This window comes from Jaculus jaculus, chromosome 3 (genome assembly GCF_020740685.1).
Source record: "Jaculus jaculus isolate mJacJac1 chromosome 3, mJacJac1.mat.Y.cur, whole genome shotgun sequence".
NCBI classification, from domain to species: domain Eukaryota; kingdom Metazoa; phylum Chordata; class Mammalia; order Rodentia; family Dipodidae; genus Jaculus; species Jaculus jaculus.
This window is the reverse complement of record NC_059104.1, coordinates 164,715,169-164,738,542: the sequence shown is the minus strand read 5'-3', so window position 1 is coordinate 164,738,542 and position 23,374 is coordinate 164,715,169. Positions and strand designations below refer to the sequence as shown.

Sequence of the window (23,374 nt, the reverse complement as noted above, 5' to 3'; positions counted from 1 at the left end):
TGGGCATGCCAGGGCCTTCAGCCACTGCAAACGAACTACAGACACATGCACCCCCTTGTGTATCTGGCTTACGTGAGTCCTAGAGAATCAAACCCAGGTCCTTAGGCGTCACAGGCAAACGCCTTAACTGCTAAGCCATCTCTCCAACCCATGCTACTTCTTATGTGAACCAAATCATAGTAGAATGAAGGCCGTATATACACATACAACACTAACTAGAATATATTCAGCAGGCTTAGGTCCTGGTTATTCAAATAACCATCATGGCTCAGGGTTGGAGTGTGCTGAGTAAGCACAATGAAGCATGGGGTAGATGAAGCCAGTTTCCCTAGAAATGAGATGCTGCTAAAGAGAAGAAAGGGGGATGACTCTAGGGGACCCAGCCAACAAATGTTCACTGCACAGTCACAAGGAAGACTGGAGCCAATAAGTTGTTTTTTTTCTCTCTGTTTTTCAAGGTTAGGTTTTGCTCTAGCCCAGGCTGACCTGGAACTCTATGTAATCTCAGGCTAGCCTTGAACTACGAGGCTCAAACATGTACTCCATGGGGGGAGGCGGGGGCAAAGAGCAGTAGAGGGAGACAAGGGCCTTTAGCTGTTGCAAAGGAACTCCAGACTTCGTGTACCTGGCTTTACATTAGTACTAGGGAATTTAACTGCTGACCTACCTCTCCAGCCTCCAACAAGTTTTTTTTTTTTAAGACTGTCTGGATTTCTCAGTCATCTGATCAATAACTGTTCGTATCACTTGCCACTGTGAGCATGCATGTGTCTAGTCTAATTTAAGAACACTTTTTCTGTGGGGGCTTTAGTGTTCTCCACAGGGAAGCTAGCTAGTTTCCCACTGACTCTCTAAGCACTCATTCAGAGCACCAAATTGAAGTGTTGATGCAGGAAGAGGTACTTTCTAGAAACTCCAACAGCAAAGCCCTTGTTAAAAAGAAGTCCCCTTGACTTAATTAAAAGGTCTGTGGTGGTTTGATTCAAGTGTCCCCTGTAAACTTAGGTGTTCTGAATGCTAGGTTCCCAGCTGATGGAGACTTGAGAATTAATGCCTCCTGGAGGTGCTGTATTGTTGGGGGCAGGCTTATGGGTGTTATAGCCAGTGTCCCCATGCCAGTGTTTGACACACTCTCCTGTTGCTATGGTCCACCATATGTGGGTCAGGAAGTGATGTCCACCCTCTGCTCATGTCATCATTTCCTGGCTGTCATGGAGCTTCCCCCTCAAGCATGTAAGCCAAAATAAGCCCCCCTTTTTTTCCCACAAGCTGCTCTTGGTTGGGTGATTTCTATCAGCAATGTGAACCTGACTGCAACAATGTCCTTGGGGACTGGAGAGCTGGTGTTTGTTAGCAAAGCCAAAGGACTCATGTTTGGTTCCCTAGTAGCCAAGTAAAACCAGATGCCCATGATGGTGCATAGGTATGGAGAGTACTTGCAGTGGCTGGAGGGTTACAAGCTCATATTCTGCTGCTCCCCCCCCCCCCCCGCCCGGCTTCTTTTTCTCTAATAAATAAAGAAACTAATAAAAAAATGTCCTTGGCTTTCTCATACCAAATGTAAACTCCAAATTATAGAAAATAACATAAAAAAAAAGAAAATAATGTGAAGCTATTTAGGAAAGGGATTACCAGCTAGTTGACCAACACAACAAATTTCTTGTTGGTTGGACTATTAATAGTCAGTAAATAAATTTTCTAAACTTTTTTTTTTTTAGGGTTTTTGAGGCAGGGTTTCACTCTAGCCAAAGCTGCACGGTTGGCCTAGAACTCACTCACCCAGGATGTCCTCAAACTCACAGTGATTCTCTGCCTCCCAAGTGCTGGAATAAAAGTTATATGCCACCATGACTGGTTGTTTTTTTGTTTTTTGTTTTTTTTCTTAACACAAGGTGTCATGTAGCCAAGCTGGCCTTGAACTTGCTATGTAACTGAGGATGACCCTAAACTTCTGATTCTGAGTGCTGAGGTTCCAGTGTTCTATAATTTTTGTCAACTTTGTTAAATTCTTTTTTTATCTATTCAGTGATTTTTGTATTTATTTGATTTATCTCCATTATTATTTAGTTTGGTAAAGTGTACTAACCTGTTTTTCAAATAGTTCAATTTCACATTCCTTATATAAATGTCATGATGTGAAAGAGCCAGGTTGCAACCCCAGAGAGCCTGACACTAACAGTTCCACTGAGACCCCCAAATTCCCAATTGTACCTGAAATTACAATGGAACTGCCGGTGGCTGTCAAAATTCTTAGATTGTTAAATGAAATCAATTATGATAAGCTATTTATTTTCAGCATTAAAGAATGAAAGAAAAACAAATGCAAGCCTATAATGACGACAGAAGTGCATAGGGCAAAAGCCACAGATCCTAGTCTCAAAAAGCCTGATGTATTTCTCTGAGTGTTTCCTTATATGGTGTGTAGTCTGGAAACACATTTTCTCCAGCCTCCATCTCCCAAGTGCTTAGTTTGCAGAGTTCTAAAGACAAGTGAGAGAGAAAGAGACTAAGTAAATTTGCCTAAGATACAAATTAGGTATTTACTAGGTTGAACAGCCAGATTCAAACCAGGTGGGTATGACTCAAAATTTTAGGCCATATACACAGACAACCAGTCAAGTTAAATATAATCACTTATCTAAGAATAACCCCCATCATATTTCCAGAAGAACATCTGATCATAAACAGAAGATGCACCTGGGAGTCTAAATGACTGTGCTGAGCAAAGAATGTTGGAAAGAAAGGTTTTTCACTATGGGATGTCAAATCAGGACCACCTTGTCTTTGTACTTGGCTTGCTCCCAGCAAAGTCAGAGTTTCTGATTTATTTCTTATCTTTGTCTAGCCCCTTAGCTCTGAAACAGTGTTTTTAAAATATTTTTTCATTTATTTACTTATTTTATTTATTTATTCTTTTTTTAAACATTTATTTTTATTTATTTATTAGAGACAGGGGGCGTGGTTAGAGAGAGAGAGTGGGAATGGACATGCCAGGGCCTCTAGCCACTGCAAACAAACTCCAGACGCATGCACCACCACGTGTATCTGGCTTATGTGGGAATTGGAGAATTGAACCTGGGTCCTTAGACTTTATAGGTATGCACCTTAACCACTAAGCCATCTCTCCAGCCATTTTTAAAATTATTTTATTTTATTTTACAGAGAAAGAGGGAAAGAGAGAGGATGGGTGTGCCAGGGCCTCCAGCCATTGCAATCAAACTCTAGACACGTGTGCCCCCTTGTGCATCTGACTAATGTGGGTCTTGGGGAATTGAACCTGGGTCCTTTGGCTTTGCAGGCAAACACCTTAACCGCTAAGCCATACCTCCAGCAACCCCCCCACTTTATTTTTGCTTTTTGAGGTAGGGTTTCACTCTAGTCCAGGCTGACCTGGAAGTCACTAAGTAGTCTCAGGGTGGCCTTGAACTCATAGCAATCCTCCTACCTCTGCCTCCCAAGTGCTGAGATTAAAGGCATGTGTCACCACACCCGGCCCTTTTCTTCATTTATTTGAGAGAGGGTGGAAAAAAAAAGGGCACACCAAGGCAAGTCCAGATGCATGTGCTACTTTGTCTATCTGCCTTTACATGGGTACTAGGGAATCAAACCCAGGCTTTCAAGCTTTGCAAGCAAGAGCTTTTAACCACTAAGCCATCTCTTTAGCCCTGAAATGGAGTATTTTAGGCTCAGTCTATGTGTTCTATGTATTTACACGTATTGATTTTTGCTGTAAAAATTCCTTGTAGGGTCTTGATTGAGTGCTGTGTCTTCTACATAAGCAAATAACATGCAACCTACTGATCAAAGGCCCTTATTAAAAAGGACACTGCAAGAGCCAGGCGTGGTAGCGCATGCCTTTAATCCCAGAACTTGAGAGGCAGAGGTAGGAGGATAATTGTGAGTTTGAGGCCAGCCTCAGAATACAGAGTGAATTCCAGGTCAGCCTGGGGCTAGAATGAGACCCTACCTTGAAAAAAAAAAGGGGGGGTACACTGTAGTCAAATGTAACAAATGAAGAAATGAAGGAGGATATATCACATATAATTAATTACATACCATGTCTCAAGTACAGAGGAAAGGGAAAATGGGTTAAAAACTTAGCTGATTCTGGAAAAACACCTTGCAAGTGAGCTTCTTTTTCCACAAGAAGTATGACTGCAGGTGTCCCTAACCTGTGGCCCATGGGCATCATACTACCTAACACATCTGTAACATGACATTATATTGTAGTATCAAAAGGTTGAGCACATCAGAATGGAGAGATGGCTTAGCGGTTAAGGTGCTTGCATGCAAAGCCTAAGAACCAAGGTTTGATTCCCCAGGACCCACATAAGCCAGGTGTACAAGGTGGAGCATGCATCTGGAGTTCATTCGTTTGTAGTGGCTAGAGGCCCTGGCATGCCCATTCTCTCTCTGTCATTCTGTCTCTCTCTCTCTCTCTCTCTCTCAAATAAATGAATAAATAAATAAATAAATAAATAAAATAAAAAGGTTGAATATTACTAGAAGAAGCTAACTTTTTTCTCTCTTTTCTTCTCTTCCCTTTCATTCCCCTCTCTCCTCCCTTCCTCATTTCCTTTCTTCTTTCCTTCTCTTCTTCCTGTTCTTGCTCTTCTTTTTTTTTGGGGGGGGGGGTTTGAGGTAGGGTCTCTAGCCTTTTGCTTTTCCAGGGACTTTCTTCACTCTTTCCCCTTTTCCTCTAATTGCTTCTAGATAAAAAAAAGAGAGAGAGAGAGAGAGAGAGAGAGATATTGATAGTCAACAATACCAGGAGATAGATGATGCTGGAGCATAGATCTGCTTGGCAAGGAGAAAGCTACAGTAACTTCTTAGGGAGAGAGCAGACCCTGTTTTGCCTCATACTTCAGCTAACAGAGTCCATTCAAGTCTAATGTAGAATGTCAGATCCAGTTTCTCTGTTGTGCTTTTAAAATTAGTAAACATTCCCACCAGGTGAATAATGACTGCATATTGCCTCATTTCAGGAAACTAGTGATTGTCAAAAAATATAAAGCAAGTCTAATCTTTCCTTTGTAGACAGTCCTAGGACCAGAGTAACTCTGACTCACTCCAATGTCTAACATACTGAAAATGGAGACAACTATTCACTCTGACCATAGGTTAGCATGGGAAAGTAGTATCCACAATCCTGTCTCTAGGTTTCTGGTATAACCAGTAGGAGGGGAAACAACATAAGCAATAGAAGAGCCAGAAGTCTGAAGTTCCAAAGGTTTTATGGAGTAGCTAGCTATGAGGCTGTGAGCACATTGATCCCTTTGGTATCAAATTTCTATCTATAGAATGGACCTAAAGATACACTGAAATACCCTAAGGGGAGAAGAGGTACCAGGCACTATTCTAAGTTCTTTGCAAGAGGGCTGGAGCGATGGCTTAGCAGTTAAGCCACTTGCCTGCAAAGCCAAAAGGCCAAGGTTTGGTTCTCCAGGACCCCCATAAGCCAAATGCACAAAATGGTGTTTGTGTCTGGAATTTGTTTGCAGTGGCTGGAGGCCCTGGTATGCCCATTCTCTCTTCCCCAGATTTGTCTCCTTCTATCTCTGTCACTCTCAAATAAACAAACAATCAAGCAAACAAAAAATATATATATATTGTAATTAAATGGAGCCAAGCATGGTGGTACACGCCTTTAATCACAGCACTTGGGAGGCAAAGGAAGGAGGATCACTGTGAGTTCAAAGCCACCCTGAGACTCCATACTGAATTCCAAGGCAGCATGGGTTAGAGTGAGACCCTACCTTGAAACCCTCCCCCGCCAAAAAACTAAGGGCTGGAGAGATGGCTCAGTAGATAAAGTGCTTGCTGTTCAAGCTGTAATACCTGAGTTCAATCTCCAGACCCCACATAAAAAGCCAGATGCCATGCATGGTGTGCTTCTGTAATCCCAACATACTGACAGTGATGGCAAAAGTGGGAGGCAGAGATTGAAATTCCCAGAAGCTCAAGGAGAACCTAATAAAGAATAGCAGCAAGGACTGGAGAGATAGCTTGGTGGTTAAAAGCATTTGCTTGCAAAGTCTGGTGGCCTGGATTTGATTCCCCAGTACCCATGTAAAGCCAGATACATAAAGTGGCACATAACGTCTCAAGTTCATTTGCAGTGTGGCAGGAGACACTGGTGTGCCCATACTCACTCACTTTCTATCTCTCAAATAAATAACAAAAATCTTTAAAGAGGATAGTGATTTCTGAACAAATCACTAGCTTTAAAAAAATGAGGGGGGGTGCAGGAGAGATGGCTTAGCAGTTAAGCGCTTGCCTGTGAAGCCTAAGGACCCCGGTTGGAGGCTCGATTCCCCAGGTCCCACGTTAGCCAGATGCATGTGAATTGCTTTTATTTTTTTAATTTAATTTAATTTTGTGTTGAGAGAAAGAGAGTGCGCAACAGAGAGAGAATGTGCATGCCAGGGCCTCCAGATGCATGTGCCACCTTGTGCATCTGGCTTATGTGGGTCCTAGGGAATTGAACCTGGGTCCTTTGGCTTCGCAGGTATGCGCCTTAACTGCTAAGCTGTCTCTCCAGCCCCACATGTAAAGTTCTTAACACAGAATCCAGCTATCCTATGGTCAGGCAGTACTGTCTGCAACTTGAGGAAAGGCTTAAAAAAAGTAGTGAGCTGGTGAAGACACAAAGTTCAGTTAGCATCAAAGACAAAATAAGAGCCCTGACTTCCTCATCTCCAGTTTAATGGCTGCTTAAAGGGTTAAGAAATGTCTACCAGACTGGACTAATATTAACAGATTGGTGAGCCTATTTTTATAATTTCCTATAAATCTCTTCCTCCTTCCTCTATCTTTCCTCGTAACATAGGTCCTAAACATTCTATTAAAAGGCTGGGTGTGGTGGCGCACGCCTTTAATCCCAGCACTGGGAGGCAGAAGTAGGAGGATCACTGTGAGTTCAAGGCCAGCCTGAGACTCCATAGTGAATTCCAGGTCAGCCTGGGCTAGAGGGAGACCCTACCTCAAAAAAACAAACAAGGGCTGGAGAGATGACTTAGCAGTTAAGTGCTTGCCTGTGAAGCCGAAGGACCCCAGTTTGAGGCTCGATTCCCCAGGACCCACGTTAGCCAGATGCATAAGGGGGCGCACACGTCTGGAGTTCGTTTGCAGTGGCTAGAGGCCCTGGCATGCCCATTCTCTCTCCCTCCCTCTCTCTGTCTCTCTGTCTGTCTCTCTCTTTCTCTCTGCCTCTTTCTCTCTCTGTCGCTCTCAAATAAATAAATAATAACAAACAAAAAAATTTAAATAAAATAAACAAACCCCAAAAAAAGGAAAAGATATTTTTTAAAAAGTTTCCATGTTTGAACACATTTGACCATGTGTTAAACAAATTAAACAGGTGCATTATTCAAGAGTCTTCAATATATTTACGTATATTGAATCAAGAAAGAAATATATATATATACATTATGGAATATTTCCCAAATCATTCAATCACAAAACTAGAGGCCGTTACATCAGATGCAAGAAGTCAGGACATTAAAATCCACATATAAACTAACCATTTTCTGCTCCCTGAAAAATAAAAGGTCTTTTTGGGATAACATAGAGATCTTTACAGCCCATTCAACTTGCAAATGTCATCTCTCCTATCAACTATCAGCTCCATTCTGATCATTCACATGTTAGCACCAGTCTCACATGGTTTATTCTCTGGCAGAAATACTTTCTTCCCTCTTTCTAGTTCAATCTTTATGCATTTTCCCAGGTACAGTTCACGTAACACCTCACTGTTGCAGTTACCTTCTCATTCCTGGGACAAAACATCTGATCAAAAGCAGCTGATGGGGCTGGAGAGATGGCTTAGCAGTTAAGCGCTTGCCTGTGAAGCCTATGGACTCCGGTTCGAGGCTCGGTTCCCCAGGTCCCACGTTAGCCAGATGCACAAGAGGGCGCACACATCTGGAGTTCGTTTGCAGTGGCTGGAAGCCCTGGCACGCCCATTCTCTCTCTCTCCCTCTATCTGTCTTTCTCTCTGTGTCTGTTGCTCTCAAGTAAATAAATAAAAAATGAACAAAAAATATTTTTTTAAAAAAAGCAGCTGATGGGAAGAAAGACCTGTTTCTAGGTGAAGTTTCATCACAGTATAAGAGAAGTATACCATGAAGAGGAAGATGGCTTATATCTTATCACATACCTGAGTGAAAGTAGTATAAGTACTGGGCCTGGAGCTGGGCTAGCAAACCTCAAGGTCCTGCCCCCTTCCCTCAGTAACATACCTACTGCAGCAAGGCTCCATCTCCCAAAAGCTATATACCAGCTGGTGACTGAATGAGGCTTGCTTGTTTGTTTGTTTGTTTTGAGGAAAGTTCGTGCTCTAGCCCAGGCTGACCTGGAATTCACTATGTAGTCTCAGGATGGTCTTGAATTCACATCAATCCTCCTACCTTGGCCTCCTGAGTGCTGGGATTAAAGGCATGTGCCACCACGCTTGGCTGAATAATAAACACATGAGGCTATGAGGGACCTTTCACATTCAAACTACCACACTAACCAATGTCTTCTCTGATCATCCTGTTAATTAGCTAAACATCCTCTGTGCTCTTTTTGTACTTTATGCCAGCAGTATAGTATTTTTCTCAGTGGCTCTCAATTATCTATTGATTGATGGATTCTTTTCTAGTCCAGACTACTGGGGGCCAGGGACCATATCATTTATACCCTCATGCAAGAAGTTAAAAAAGCCTGTATTTTCTTAGCTTTCTTTTGCTAGGCCACAGCATTACAAAACAGAGCTTTCCTGGATCATCAAAATAGAACATGTGAGCTATGCTTTTTTTCCTTACCATAATTAACAAGGGACATTTACATCTTTATACCTAATGGACCCTCCAAGAACAGCAATTATGAAAGTCTATGTACTGCAGATCTACCTATACAAAGTCACTATGCATGGAAAATGACTCATTCTTCATTTTCAAAGTCAATTGTAATCATGAGCCCCTTTACACATAGACATAATAAAGCCCAATTTCCTAACTGTTATAAGCACTGGAAAATACTGTTCCTCCAATTCTAACAAAGTCTCTGCATGTTTGGGAACAGAAAAACCTTTTTATTTGTGTCTATGAATAACAATGACCTTCAATAGGATCAACAATATGAGATCAAAGCTAGTGTAGTCATGATTCTTCTCAATGAAGGTTTCTGGTCTTTCAGATTGTCCAATGTTTCTTAGAAAATATACTTAATATAACTTTGGTTTGATTTTAGAAACAGTCTTCCAGAAGAGGGAGTAAGTCAAGACTGGCATGGAAGGCATACTACTATTTCCATAGGAAGTAGCTATAAGATAAAGAATTCATCCATTCAAATACTGGGGCACAAGAAATAACACTTTTATTTCTAGAAAGAACAAGATAAAAATTTTGATTTTTCATTCTGTTGTTGGCTTTTTTAAGCCAGTTTCCCATGTATCACTGGATAGCCTTGAATTTGCTATGTAGTCAAGGATGACCTTTAACTCCTGTTGATGCATCTGCCTTCACCTCCCAAGTGCTGAGATAACAGGCCTGTGCCACCATGCCTAGCTATTTTCTCTGTGCTCTGCACCCTCCATTCCTTTTAACAAAACAGAACTCTTACACTAAAAGGGTGCTGAGGCTTCACCTACCTCTGTGCCCCCCCCCAAGGTAGGGTTGCACTCTAGCCCAGGCTTACCTAGAACTCTGTAGTCTCAGGCTGTCTTCGAACTCACAGACATCCTCCTACTTCTGCTTCCCAAGTGCTGGGACTAAAGGCATGCCCCACCATGCCCAGCTTTAGCTAGTTCCTATTTAATATGGTTCCCACATGGTCCTTTGAATTACCTTCTCTAGAACTTATAGCATTGGTCAAGATTGTCAGACTCAAATGTTCTGAAATATATTTCTAAAATGTGCAGTACAAAAATTTTCTCTTTACACTGCTAATTAAATTGATCATCATGTTCCCAAGTTCTCATCATATTGCCAAGATCCTTCCCACTGAATCAGAAGACAGACTACAGGGCTGGAGATGGCTTAGCGGTTAAGGCACTTGCCTGCAAAGCCAAAGGACCCCAGGAACCACGTAAGCCAGATGCACAAAGTGGCGCATGCACCTGGAGTTTGTTTTCAGTGACTGGAGGCCCTGGCATGCCCATTCTCTTTTACTCAATCTGCCTCTTTCTTTCTTTCAAATAAATAAATAATTATTTTTAAAAGAAAGACAACAGTGTTCTTATCATTGGGTTTGAAAAAGCAAAGTTAACCAACATGGCTAGGAATGGATGTGTTAAATAGCTTACTATAGCTAATCTAGAAGTTTCTGAGAGAAGAGTGGACCAGCAAAGTACTGCTGGTGTTGGTTGGAACACTTTTCAGAGGATAGAAACCTTGAAGCAAATGCTACACACACACCTTCTCCTTTCACTCACAGAAGACACAGGAAGCACTCTCTCCCAGCAGTCAGGAACATGTACTAACCATCAAGGGTGTGCCAGACCCTGCTCTCAACTGATGAAATCTGGAGACAGATAATGCACACAAACCCCTGCCTGACCAAAGATTTGGGGGCAGAGAAAAAAGGGAAGTGGGCAAAACTCTGAAAGATGAAGTATTTACACAAGGAATACTGATTAGGAAGCTAAACTTTGAAAACTCAAAGATTATTTATCCTGAAACGATAAATATTGTAGCAAGTTTTTTTTAAGACTACAAGTTCTTTGACATTCCATCTACCAAGAGGATGAAAGTTTATGTTTCCTTTCCTTAAATAGAAGTTGACTTTTAATTCCTTCAACCAATAAAGTATGACAAAAGTAACAATACACAACTTGTCTAAATAATTTTAAAATGAAATTCTGGGCTAGAGGAATGGCTTAGCAGTTAAGGCATTTGCCTGCAAAGCCAAAGGACCCAGGTTCGATTCCCCAAGATCCACATTAGCCAGATGCACAAGGGGGCACATGCATCTGGAGTTTGTTTGCAATGGCTGGAGGCCCTGATGTGCCCATTCATATCCCCCCCCCCCCCGCTTCCTCCCTCTTTCTCTGTCAAATAAATAAAATGAAATTCTGACTAGGAAGACATTCACTGTTCGAGCCCATGGCCACCGTGTAAGAAGTTTTTATTTGACTGCCTCAAGAATGTATATTTCAAGGAAACCCAGGCTATAGGTAGAGGCCTTGTACAGTTGCATGAATCAACAGTACATTCAGCAGCACTTTTTTTGTTTTTGGTTTTGGTTTTTTGAGGTAGGGTCTCACTCTAGTCCAAGCTGACCTGGAATTCACTATATAGTTACACACCTTTAATCTCAGCACTTGGGAGGCACAGATAGGAATATCGTCATGAGTTCAGCAGCACTTTTGAGTCACTGCAGCACTGGTGACAAGTCAGTGAGTGAAGACACTTTCAGATGATTTCAGCTCCTAGTCATCAGATCACCCTAAGCCACTCAAGCTCTCTCAAGCTTAAGGCCCTAGATGAGTGAGCACAAGCAAGTTCTTGCTGTGCTGTCTGAATTTCTAACCCACAGAATCTCTGTGCAAGGTAAAATAGCTGTCTTATGCTACTGAGTTTTAAACATGATTATGAACAAAGACTTATCATGAAGCAAAAGAGGATAGTGAAGAGTACCCAGAGGGAAGCATATCAGTTACATAAAACTAGTCTCATCTGAGACTACTTTGAAACAAGTGGTGATTCTATCATAGGTAACTAAACACATTGTAACATTCTTAATTGCTAAGTATCTATTTCATTTTTTTATGTTTTATTTATTTGAGAGAGTCAGAGAGAGAGAGAGGGAGAAAGAGAGAGACAGACAGGCAGACAAAGAAAATGGACATGCCAGGGCCTCCAGCCACTGCAAACGAACTCCAGATGTACGTGCCACCTTATGCATCCTGGGGAATCGAATCTGGGTCCTTTTGCTTTGCAGGCAAACACTTTAACTGCTAAGCCATCACTCCAGCCCTAAGGATCTATTTTAACTACAAATGTTAGAATAAAAAATGTTGCCTGGCTAATCCTATTACTCCCAGACTGAGGTAGGAGGATCATTGTGAATTTGAGACCAGTCTGAGATTACATAGTGAATTCCAGGTCAACCTGGGCTAGAGCAAGATACTACCATGAAAAAAACAAACTAAAAAGTTTCAGTTCTCAGTTAATACTGAGGTAGTCCAAAAGGAACTTGGGAAAAATACTTTTTTTTTTTTTTTTTTTTTTTTTGCCTAGCTTTGTAGTGTACAGGGAACATTTTCATGATGCCATTCAGTACATCCCAGGAATCCACCCCCCCATACATAATAGATATTTAGTAACTTTTTGGAATGACTAATATGGTCCAAGCAGTCATGGGAAAGAGAAGCTCTTCTAGACAGAGAAAATGGAACATGATGAACAAAGGAAATGAAGACAGGGAGAACAGAAGAGGTCATCTGACCTCATTTTTATTCCTCCTCACCCATATACCTTTGCTCATATTCATGTGCTTACATTTTTTGGCCTTTCGTAAGCTGTACTTACTGATGAACTCCTACTCAGTCTTCGAAGCTCAGCTTAACTGTCACATGCTCTCTGATGCTTCCCCACTCTAAACAGAATTGGCCATCTTTTCCATTTTCTTGCAACATGTTCTATGGTCTTATCTCCTGCTTGAGGACCCATGTGCCACACACTAGATTAGAAAAAAAAAAAAAAAAAAAAAAAGCATCCATACTTAGAGGGAAAAAAATCTAAAAGTGCAACCATTTTGTAGTATCCCTAAGAGCTACACAGAGGCATGTCAGGATCTGGTGGAAAGGCAAATCTCCTTCAAAGGGAAAATCTGGAAGTACAACAAAATAGGGAACATTTAAAGTAGACCTTGAGTTAAGAACAGAATTAAGAGCAAAATGTCACATGGGGCAATCTACAAAATTACAACTGAAAAGGTCTCAGAAGGGAACTACTAAATTACTAGCAACACCCACTGCTGAAGATTTTCTGCTGAAGTTATTTCTTATTATGTGTGTGGTGGGCTGGTGTGTATGTTGGTACATGTGTGGAGGACAGAGATTGACAGTGGGTGTTTGCCTCAGACAGTCTATACTTGACTTGCTGAGACAGAGTTACGCACTGAGTCCAGAGCTCACTGATTCAGATAGTCTTAGGTAGTCAGCTTGCTCCTGCGAATTCCCGTCTTTGCCTTCTGAACCCTAAGAAGAGAGGTGTGCGGCACTATGCTTGACATGGGTGCCAAAGATCAAAGCATAGCAGACAGTCTCAGGTCACTGGGATGAACTTCCAAACCAGGCACAGTTATGGGAGGAAGGGATTTATTTGAAAATTACAGATGTGGGGAAGTTCCATAATGGCCGAAAAAGCTGACCCACCTTTTACAGATCCAAGCAGAGAGAAAGCAATCACCACTCAAAAAGCAAGCCAGCACACTTCAGGAACCCAGATAGAGCTCCAGTATTTTGCATATCTTTAGACTGGAATTCCAAATCCACCACCACACCTTAGGGCTAGACCCTATTATCCACCCACAGTGACACCTCCTCCAGCCAAGTGGCTGCAGATCTAAATTACAAGCATTAATGAACTTCTGAATATATTGGGGGCCATCCATTCAAACTACCATACTATGGAAAGCCAGATACATAAAATTATAGAATTGTCTGGGGTTTTTTTTTTGTAGTGGCAAGAGGCCCTGATGTGCCCATATTCACTCTCTCCCTGGCACACATAAATACGAAACAAAACAAAACAAAAAAACCAAAAACAGGGCTGGAGAGATGGCTTAGCAGTTAAAGGTGTTTGCCTGCAAAGCCTAATGACCTGGGTTCAATTCCCCAGTACCAACATAAAGCCAGATGCACAAAGTGTCACATGCATCTGGAATTCATTTGCAGTGGCTGGAGGCCCTGGAGCACCCATTCTCTGTCTCTCTTCTCTCTGCTTGCAAATAAGCAAAAAATATTAATAAACAAATAAACACTATGGCTGCATGACTACAAATCAACTCCCGAGAAGTTCCCTTTTTTTAAAAAATATATTTTAGAGACAGACAGACAGACAGACAGAATTGGTGTGCCAGGGCTTCAGCCTGCTTGCACCACCTAGTGGGAATGTGCAACCTTTTGCTTGCCTCACCTTTTGTGCATCTGGCTTACATGGGATCTGGAGAGCCGAACATGGGTCCTTAGGCTTCGCAGGAAACTGCCTTAACCACTAAGCCATCTCTCCAGCCCAAAAGTTCCCTTTTCTAATTAAGAATATTATAAATAGCCAGGCATGGTGGCACACACCTTTAATCCCAGCACTCAGGAAGCACAAGTAGGAGGATCACTGCCAGCCTGAGACTATATAATGAATTTCCCGTCAACCTGGGCTACAGTGAGACCCTACCTCAAAAAAACAAGAAGGAAAAAAAAAAAAAAGAATATTAGAAATAGGTGCTGGGATATGGCTCAGTAGTTAAAAGCACTTTCTTGTAAAGCTTGCTGGTTATGGTTGAATTCCCACCCACATAAAGCCAGACAGAAAAAGTAGTGCATATGTCTAGCATTCATCTTCAGGCAAGACAGCTTGGCACACACATACACACATGTACAAATAAAAATATTTTTTAAATGGCTGGGGCTATGGCTTAGCAGTTAAGGCATTTGCCTACAAAGCCTAAGGACCTAGGTTCAACTCCCCAGAACCCAAGTAAGCCAGATGTACATGGTGGAGCATGCATCTGGAGTTTGTCTGCAGTGGCTAGAGGCCCCGGCATGCCCATTCTCTGTCTTTTTCTCTCATAATTTTGTTTTGAATTTTTGTTTATTTTTTATTTATCTGAGAGCAACAGACAGAGAGAGAAAGAGGCAGAGAGAGAGAGAATGGGTGTGCCAGGACCTCCAGCCACTGCAAACAAACTCCAGATGCATACAACCCCCTGTGCATCTGGCTAATGTGGGTCCTGGGGAATTGAGCCTCAAACCAGGGTCCTTAGGCTTCACAGGTGAGCACTTAACCTCTAAGCCATCTCTCATAAATTTAAAAAATACTTTTTAAAAATGAAAAACTAAAACTTGTAAAACCTCCTGGCCAAGGTTCAATTCCCCAGCACCCATGTAAAGCTGGATGCAAAAAATTGTGGCACATATGTCTGGAGTTCATTTACAGATCCTGATGTATCCAAACACACCACACACAAATAAATAATGTAAAGAAGAATTTAAACGTGAGCTCATAATGATCCTCAAGACCCCTTGAGAGCCAGGTGTGGTGCATGCCTGCAGTCCCAGCTACTCAGGGGGCCGAGGTGAGAACATTACTTGATCAGTTTGGGCGACATGATTAGATCCCATGTAAAACAAAAAGAAACAAACAAAAACAGCAATTCAAACTGAAACTAAAACACCCTAATTGATCACTTTGAGGGTATTAAGGAGCCCCTCGCTATTTTGACAATTGGTAAATAAAGAAGCAAGCATAAAACTAAGAGAAAGGATAGTTATAATAAATACATAACAATAACTGATGATACCTTGCTTGGAGCTGGTATTCAGCAAGTGGCACCACAATTGCATCTCACACTAAGTGAGATGCTACAGTCTTTGGAAAATGTTCATATCTAGCAAAAAGGAAACCAACAGAAAAGCCCCATGTGATTCTGCTCAACTACCAGTGAAAAGGTGCCTTGGAGTCAAGCTCAGCAGAAGGCTCATCTGGTGCAATGTGGAGGGCAGGAACCCTGACCTGAGTTTGAAGAGTTACCACTCCCTAGAAGGTATGTGCATTTTAAACTGCTTTCAAAGGAGGGCTCACATCCCTCAGCACCCATATATTTCCCAGGCACTGGCCAAAGTCAAAGCTTCAGGCCAATCACTGGTTTAATTTCCCTTCCCTGATATTGGAGGATCCTTGCTTGAGGTATTCCCTGCAGGAATCTCTAACTCTTATGAACGTGAGGTGACATCCACCGTGGGAATTTCACTTACATTCTGGCACTGCAAACTTTAATCTGACCCCAGTGTACAATGGCTTTGAAGACCACCATGCTCTTATTTAGAGTTCCTATGAAAGGTTTAACAAGTGCAATCTTTTCCAATACTAAATAATTCTGTCCTAGAAATGGTGCTTAGATTTCTTTTATACGTTATGTTGGTAAATTCTCAACCCCAGCACTGTAAGAAGCATCATTCTAATTTTGTGGATAATAAAGTAGGGTCAAAGAATGAAATCATCTGTTCAAGGAGCCAAAGACCCTAGACACACTGAGGCAAGCTTTCTGAAGATAAACACTGTCAGCACACCAATGACATTTTGCAATGAAGAAGTGGCTGTCTGTGAGACAAAGACTACTGAGAGATGCTCTTCATCAATAAATGCCGTCCTCCCATCTGTGGAATATCCCCTCAGGTCTCCATTTTCCTTTCAAAGCCCTTTTTGACTCCTCCACTCTAGATGAATTTACTACCCCTCTAATCCTATGTGTACTACCTCTTTACCATTCCACTCTATATGCCATAGTCCTTCTTAGCCCCTAATCTTATGAGTCCAACTCAGGTCCTCCTCTTATCCTAGAAAGCTGCTCTGTTGTCTTCTATACCCAGAGCTTTTGCTTCTGCAGTTTCCTGTAGCATATAACTCCATACAAGGCCATCACTCTGCTTCTTATTATACTTCTGGTCTCCCTAGTCCTGGTATTCCTTAGAGTCATGGTTAAGTACTGGGTTATTCCTTTGGGAAAGAAAGGATAGCCACCTGTCAAAATCAGTTTGTATGCAAGCAAAATCTTGCTCAGGAACTTCTCCTACTCATTTCTCTTTAGATCTTGGTTATTATATTCCCAACAAGTTAAAGAAATAATAGCCAGACATAGAAAGCAGCATCAGAGCTTTTCTTATGTGAAGAAGTGGGCATACTTTTCTGGCTTGTTGTAACTTTACTGCTTCTGGTCTTAAAGTGTTGCAGAATAAATATTCTATAATCAGTTAAGGCTGTGAACATTCTATTCTGTCATTTCTCTTGAATTATAAATATCACCCAGGACTCCAGCCTGAGACTACATAGTGAGTTCCAGGTCATCTTGGACTAGAGTGGGACCCTACCTTGAAAAAAACAAAAGAAAAAGATTTTTATATTTTACTTATTTGAGAGAGAGGAAAAAAAAAAAAACAGGATCTTCAGCCACTACAAATGAACTCCAGACACATGTGCCACCTTGTGCATCTGCCTTACATAGGTACTGGGGAATCCAATCTGGGTCCTTAGGCTTTGCAGGCAAGTACCTTAACCACTAAGCCATCTCTCCAGATCAATAAACATCCTTTTTAAGTATCCATGGAACATAAAGAAAGATGGATCAGTTCTTGGGCCATAAAGTAAATCTCAAACTCAAAATAGACTTGTACTGGAGCAGACTAGGGTGGTGAAGAAATGAAGACAATATAAACAATGATTAACCAGTTTAGTTCTGAAGAAAAGGGGGAAGCATGGGGAATAGGAGGGGATGTGATAAAAAACAAAATTCTCAGGGGCCCAGTATGGTGGCACATGTCTTTAATCCCAGCACTTGGGAGGCCGAGGTAGGAGGATAGCCATGAGTTTAAGGCCACCCTGAGACTACAGAGTGAATTCCAGGTCAGTCTGGGTTAGAGTGAAACCCTACCTCAAAAAACCAATACAGAGAATTCTTTCAAAGTTATGCTTAAAATGGAAAGGACAGGGGCTGGAGGGATGGCTTAGCGGTTAAGAACTTGCCTGTGAAGCCTAAGGACCCTGATTTGAGGCCCCAGGACCCACCTTAGACAGACACACAAGGGGGTGCATGCGTACGGAGTTTGTTTTCAGTGGCTGGAGGCCCTGGCGTGCCCATTCTCTCTCTCTCTCTCTCTGCCTCTTTCTCTGTCTGTCACTCTCAAATAAATAAATAAACAAAAAAAAATTTTTTTAAATGGAAAGGACAGGTGGTAGAAGATTAAGACTAATGACGGAAAGGGTGAGGATTATCTGAACAGGTAGGAGAGAATATGATTCAAGATATAGGTAACAGAATTAGCCCAGACAGTAGGACCCCTCAACTAGTCTAAGTGGAGAGAAAGGAAAGAAGCCACGAAAGCACAGGATAAATTTCAAAACCTGGTCATGGTTTATGCAGACCATCCCCTGATTTCTTCAATTTCTTTGCGAAAAAGTCAAGGTCACTGACTAAGACTGAAGCTTTGGATTAATTCCTATTTCCAAAACCTAATCCAATACCCAGGAATACACAATTAATACATGTATCCAATAAATAAAACCAATTACTGCTTCCTTCATAATAACTAATATACATTGTTTTTCAAATGAGCCACTAGGGGGTAGTGCTGCTGCCAATCTTTTTCTCCAATTTTTATTGAAATTAATTGAAAACTATAGTATGTTGTAAAAAACTTTTCCCCAAGAAAATTCTGTTTAGGTTTTATATACAGGTAAGCTATGGTGTGCTCTCCGGCATGGGTGCACACACATATGCATGCCAAGGGTGATTAGGGGATGCTTCTCTGGATAGCTTCTCAGTCAACTGTTACCATGTGGCCCCATAGGTAATGATACTTAGCACAGTCCAGATTTTTTCAAAAATTTCTTTAAGCAACACAGCAAACTACCCCATAGATCTTTCGCATGTTCTTTGTGTGCATGTGTGTATGCATGTTCTTATGTGGGAGCCCACTGGGTGTGTATGCATGTGGAGGCCAGAGGTCAGTGTTGAGTGCCTTCTTATTCTACCTTATGTACTGCAACGAGGTCTCTCACACCAATATAATGCTCTCCAGTTTGGCTAGTCCAGCCAGCCAGGTTGCTCCAGAGATTCTGGCTCCACCCCCAACCCAGCACTGAGATAATAGGCTTGCCACCATACTCTACTATATGTGGACACTAAGGATCCAAACTCAAGTTCTCATGCTTGCAAGGAAAGTATTTTACAGAGGGAGTCATCTCCCCTGCCTCGATCTTTTGCACTTTCTTATAATTAATCAATTAGAAAAGTTGAGAAAAAGATCCCTTTAAAGCCCAATCTCAGCCGGGCATAGTGGCGCACGCCTTTAATTCCAGCACTCGGGAGGCAGAGGTAGGAGGATCAGGATCGCCATGAGTTCGAGGCCACCCTGAGATTACATAGTGAATTCTAGGTCAGCCTCAGCTAGAGTGAGACCCTACCTCAAAAAAACCAAAAAACAAAACAAAACAAACAAACAAAAAATAATCTCTAGCAGGGCATGGTAGTGTACACCTTTCTTTAATCCCAGCACTGGGGAGGCAGAGGTAGGTGGATTGCCATGAGTTCAAGACTATATAGTGAGTTCCAGGTCAACCTGGGCTGGAGTAAGACCCTACCTCAAAAAAACAAAACAAAACAAAAAAGTCTCTGAGCCATGGTGGTGCACACTTTTAATCCCAGCACTTGGAGGCAGAGGTAGGAGGATCACCATGAATTCAAGGCCACCCTGAGACTACATAGGGAATTCCAGGTCAGCCTGGGTTAGAGTGAAACCCTGACTCGAAAACACCCTCCCCCTCCCAAAAAAAAACACTGCTGAGCCATCTCTCCAGCTGGACCCTGCTTTTCTTTTCTTACAAAAAAAAAAAAAAAAAGTGGTGGGGGAGCCAAGGAAATGCTGTTGCTGGTTGGGTCAGAGGCCTTCTGGCTGGAGCCTCAGGAAATGTGTGAAAGAAGAAAACTGAGGTCATCCATCAGATGACTCAAGGGTGCTGAGCAGCTTAAATGGGTGAAAAAGGTGTTTTGACACAAAACCTCCAAACTTCACTATTCTGAGCTCAAGTTGTTCTAAAAAATAAGGAAGACATGGGTCATAAAGAGTCTGCATGATAACAGCAGAGGTAGTGACCAGTCAAATGAAGCAACAGTCACATGAAGCAACAGTATCAACCTCTTGTCAAATTGTTTCAAAAAGTTTCAAGGTGGACTAGAGAGATGGCTTAGCGGTAAAGAGCTTGCCTGTGAAGTCTACCCTGGTTTGAGGCTCGATTCCCCAGGTCCCACCGTTAGCCGGATGCACAAGGGGGCGCATGCGTCTGAAGTTCGTTTGCAGTAGCTGGAGCCCCTGACGTGCCCATTCTCTCTCTCTCTCTCTGCCTCTTTCTCTCTCTATCTGTCGCTCTCAAGTAAATAAATAAAAGTAACAAAAAAAAATTTTTTTTTAAGTTTCAAGGTTCTCCAGGGTAGTTTTCTCCTTTAAAAAGTAGAGTTTGTATTTTTTTCAAACTAGCCACTATTTCATTGGCTGATAAAGTATTTTTAGATAATTTATAAATAGTTCTTGGAAGCACTTTGAATAAAGGTTTGTTTTTGATCCAGGGTCTCATGTAGCCCAGGCTGGCCTTGAACTCTTGATCTTTCTGCCTCCACCTCTCAAGCGCTGACTTGAGGAAAAGCTTTCATTTATTTTTATTTTTTTAACAAAAAAAAAACAGTTTTGAGAATATTAACAACAAAGTTATTCTTCCTTAACCCTAATAAAATATAATTGTTTTCCTAATTACATTTTCTCCATCTCCCTCAGTTTTTGTGAGACAGCACTATACAAACCAAACTGGTACTTGTGACATAGCCCAGGGTGGCTTAGGGCCTGTCTGTATTTCACCTGCCTCTGAATCCTGAGTGCTGAGATTAGACTGGGGCTACAATGTCTAGCAGGAAAAAAAAAATCTGGACGGATGTAGTGGCATGCCCTTCTTTAATCCCAGCTCTCAAGAGGCATAGGTAAGGGGCTGGCCATGAGTTACAAAGTGAAGAAGGTAAGCCTGGGCTGGAGCAGACCCTATGTTAAATACAGTTTCTTTTGTAGTACACCCCCCCCCCAAAAGGGGGGGCTTTAAAACTGAGATAAACACTCCTAATACCTGTCAAATCGATATCCACTTTCTAAAAGTTATTTACTAAATCCTGAGTCCCGTCCCCCCCTCCCCCCCGCCCCCGGCCAGCAAATGACCTCACTAATAACCCTGACTTCACTGGCATACACATTTGTATTCCCCAACAACAACACTTCCTTTGAAAAACAGAATGTCACTTCCTCAGTGCAGGGGCCAGAAGTCTCTTGATTCTGATCTGGGGAGCAAAGACAGGAAACTCTGGTAAGCGTCTGTCCCCTCCCGCCAGCCAGTGGTGCAGCTGACCCCTCTCTTCGGAGCTCCCTGGATGCACTGCAGCTGGAAGGCCGCGCTCGGCCCGCTTCCAGGCGGCGGGAGCGCTTCCTCCGGGTGCAGCGCCTCGGGTCAGCGTGAACAAGGACACAGCATGGGACTTGAAGACAGCCAAGACCGGGGGGGGGGGGGGGGTGCTTAACTTCCAAACTCCGGCGAATACACCTGCCCCCCACAACCTGCCAAACCCCAGTAACTTGTACCACTTTGTACCTTGCCCTCACCAGGCAAGGGACTTGGGGGTTGGGGGGCGAGGGGGGAGAGCTGTTCATGGCTCCGCACCACCCTGGACCATCATCACCCCCCATACACACGCGCACACACACACACACACAGATGCTGCGCGTTTCTCCGGTGCAGGGAGGGCGGCAGCCGTCCGGACCATCCCAGCCAACAACGCTCAGAAGCTCCCCGACGTCTCCCGAGACACCGAGGGCTTCGCAACACCCGCCCCCCCAACTCGGGCCGGTGACAGCGGTCCAAAGTGCCGTGTCACCCTGAGGGGTGGACGCGCGCGCGCGTGTGAGTGTGTGACACACCGGATCACGGCCGAAGGAGGGGGACAAACAAATGAGTCACTCCACACTAGGGCTCGCACATGCCGCTGACGCTGCCCGAGATGGAAGCCGGCGGGGACGGGGTGTGGGGGGGGAGAACGGGGAAGGCGGGCGGAGGGAAAGGGGACGCGGGGCGAGGCGGCCTCGCCCTTTGTGGCGGCCGGGGGCTGCGCGGTGCCCACGGCCTACGCCCCCTCTTCCCGCCCCGCGGGGCCCCACGCGCGTTCGCGGCTTCCCCCCCCCAACACACACACACACACACACACACACACACCCCTTCCCTCGGGGTGGACCATCCACGCTCCGTGCCGCTCGCCCGCCACCATGCACACAAACTTCGGCGCGGCGTGGAGCCGGCGAGCGCCGCGGGCCGGGGAGGTGAGGGGCCGGGCCGCCCCGCCCCGCCCCGCCCCTCGGCGGCGCACCTGTGACAGGTGTGTGCGGACGCCGCCCCCCCCTCTCTCCTCCCACCCCGCCAGCGCGCCCGGCCGCCCCGCCGAGCTCCGGCTCCCCGCCGCCACCTCCCACCCGTCAGGCTCCTTCCCCTCAGCCCCGGGCTCCGCGGCCGGCCGCGCCCCGCCGGCCACCCCCCACCCCCCGACACTCACATAGCGCCTCAACTTCTTCTCAGGGGGCGATTTCCTCAGCCAGCCGGTGCACACCACGTCCCCGCCGCCGCTCATGTTCGCCGCCGCCGCCGCCGCCTCACTGACTGGAAAGCCCGCGGCCGGGGTTGGGGAGGTGGAGAGAGAATGGGGTGGGGGGGGACGGGGGCGGGACGCGGACAAGGGCGCGGGCGCGGGCTGTGCCGGGTCAGCCGGTGCCCAGCTCGCCGAGCGGACTGTGCGGGGAGAGGAGGGGGGGGGTGGCGGTGAGGAGGAGGGGAGGGGCCGGGCGGCCCCCGGGGCGAGGACGAGGCGGGCGCGAGCACGCGCGCCGGCGCGCCCCCGACGTCGCGCGCGCGCTCCCTCGCTGCCTCTCGCCACCGCGTACACGCGCACGCGCGCACACACACACACACACACACACACACACACAGGGCGAACGCCCAGTCAGCCCCGCCGAGGCGCCTCAGCTGGCGGGCGGGGCGGGCCGGGCCGGGCCGGGGAGCGCGCACGCCACGCCCACAGCCGGCCGCGGGGGCCCCTGGAGGGCGGCCTTCTGGGATGTAAAAACCGCCCTGGCTTCGGACACACAAACAGGCCCCAGGGCTGGGAGGGTCCGGAAAGCTGTCACCCGCCTTGGGTGCCGTCGGGATCTTTTATTCTTATTGTTGTTGTTTGTTATTTTCTTTCTTTCTTGTAGCCTCCAGCGGCAAGGAACGGGAGGGCGGGGTGGGGGGGGGGCGAGGTGGCAGAAGACCTCGCCCCTGGTTGGTGGTTGCAGGAGAAGGCTGCCCACCCTTCCCCACCGCGCGTTGATTGTTTCTGCGGAGGGTCGTGGAGAACAGGGATCCCAAGGGCTCGCTCGAGTTTCCTGATCCATTCCCACAGTTTCAGATTTCAGCTCTGTCAGGCTCGGGCTGAAATGAGTGACCTGCTTGTCCCTGTAAATTAACTCTCACGAGCCCACCCCCCCCGCCCCAAGGTGGGAGAAGGAAACAGACCTACTGTGTGCTAGCAGCTTTTGCCTTCATTGCTCATG

General features: G+C 44.6%; 1 protein-coding gene across 1 annotated transcript in view; it reads right to left on the bottom strand.

Annotated features, from left to right (window-relative positions):
* Nucleotides 1–22,447, bottom strand: part of Gab2 (GRB2 associated binding protein 2) — a 194,900-nt gene extending 172,453 nt beyond the window's left edge. The window contains exon 1 of the mRNA XM_045145773.1: nucleotides 22,339–22,447. Coding sequence (XP_045001708.1) covers nucleotides 22,339–22,413 — 75 coding nt within the window. The 5' untranslated portion in view covers nucleotides 22,414–22,447. The remainder of the gene's footprint in view (nucleotides 1–22,338) is intronic.
* Between the last annotated feature and the right edge of the window lie 927 nt (nucleotides 22,448–23,374).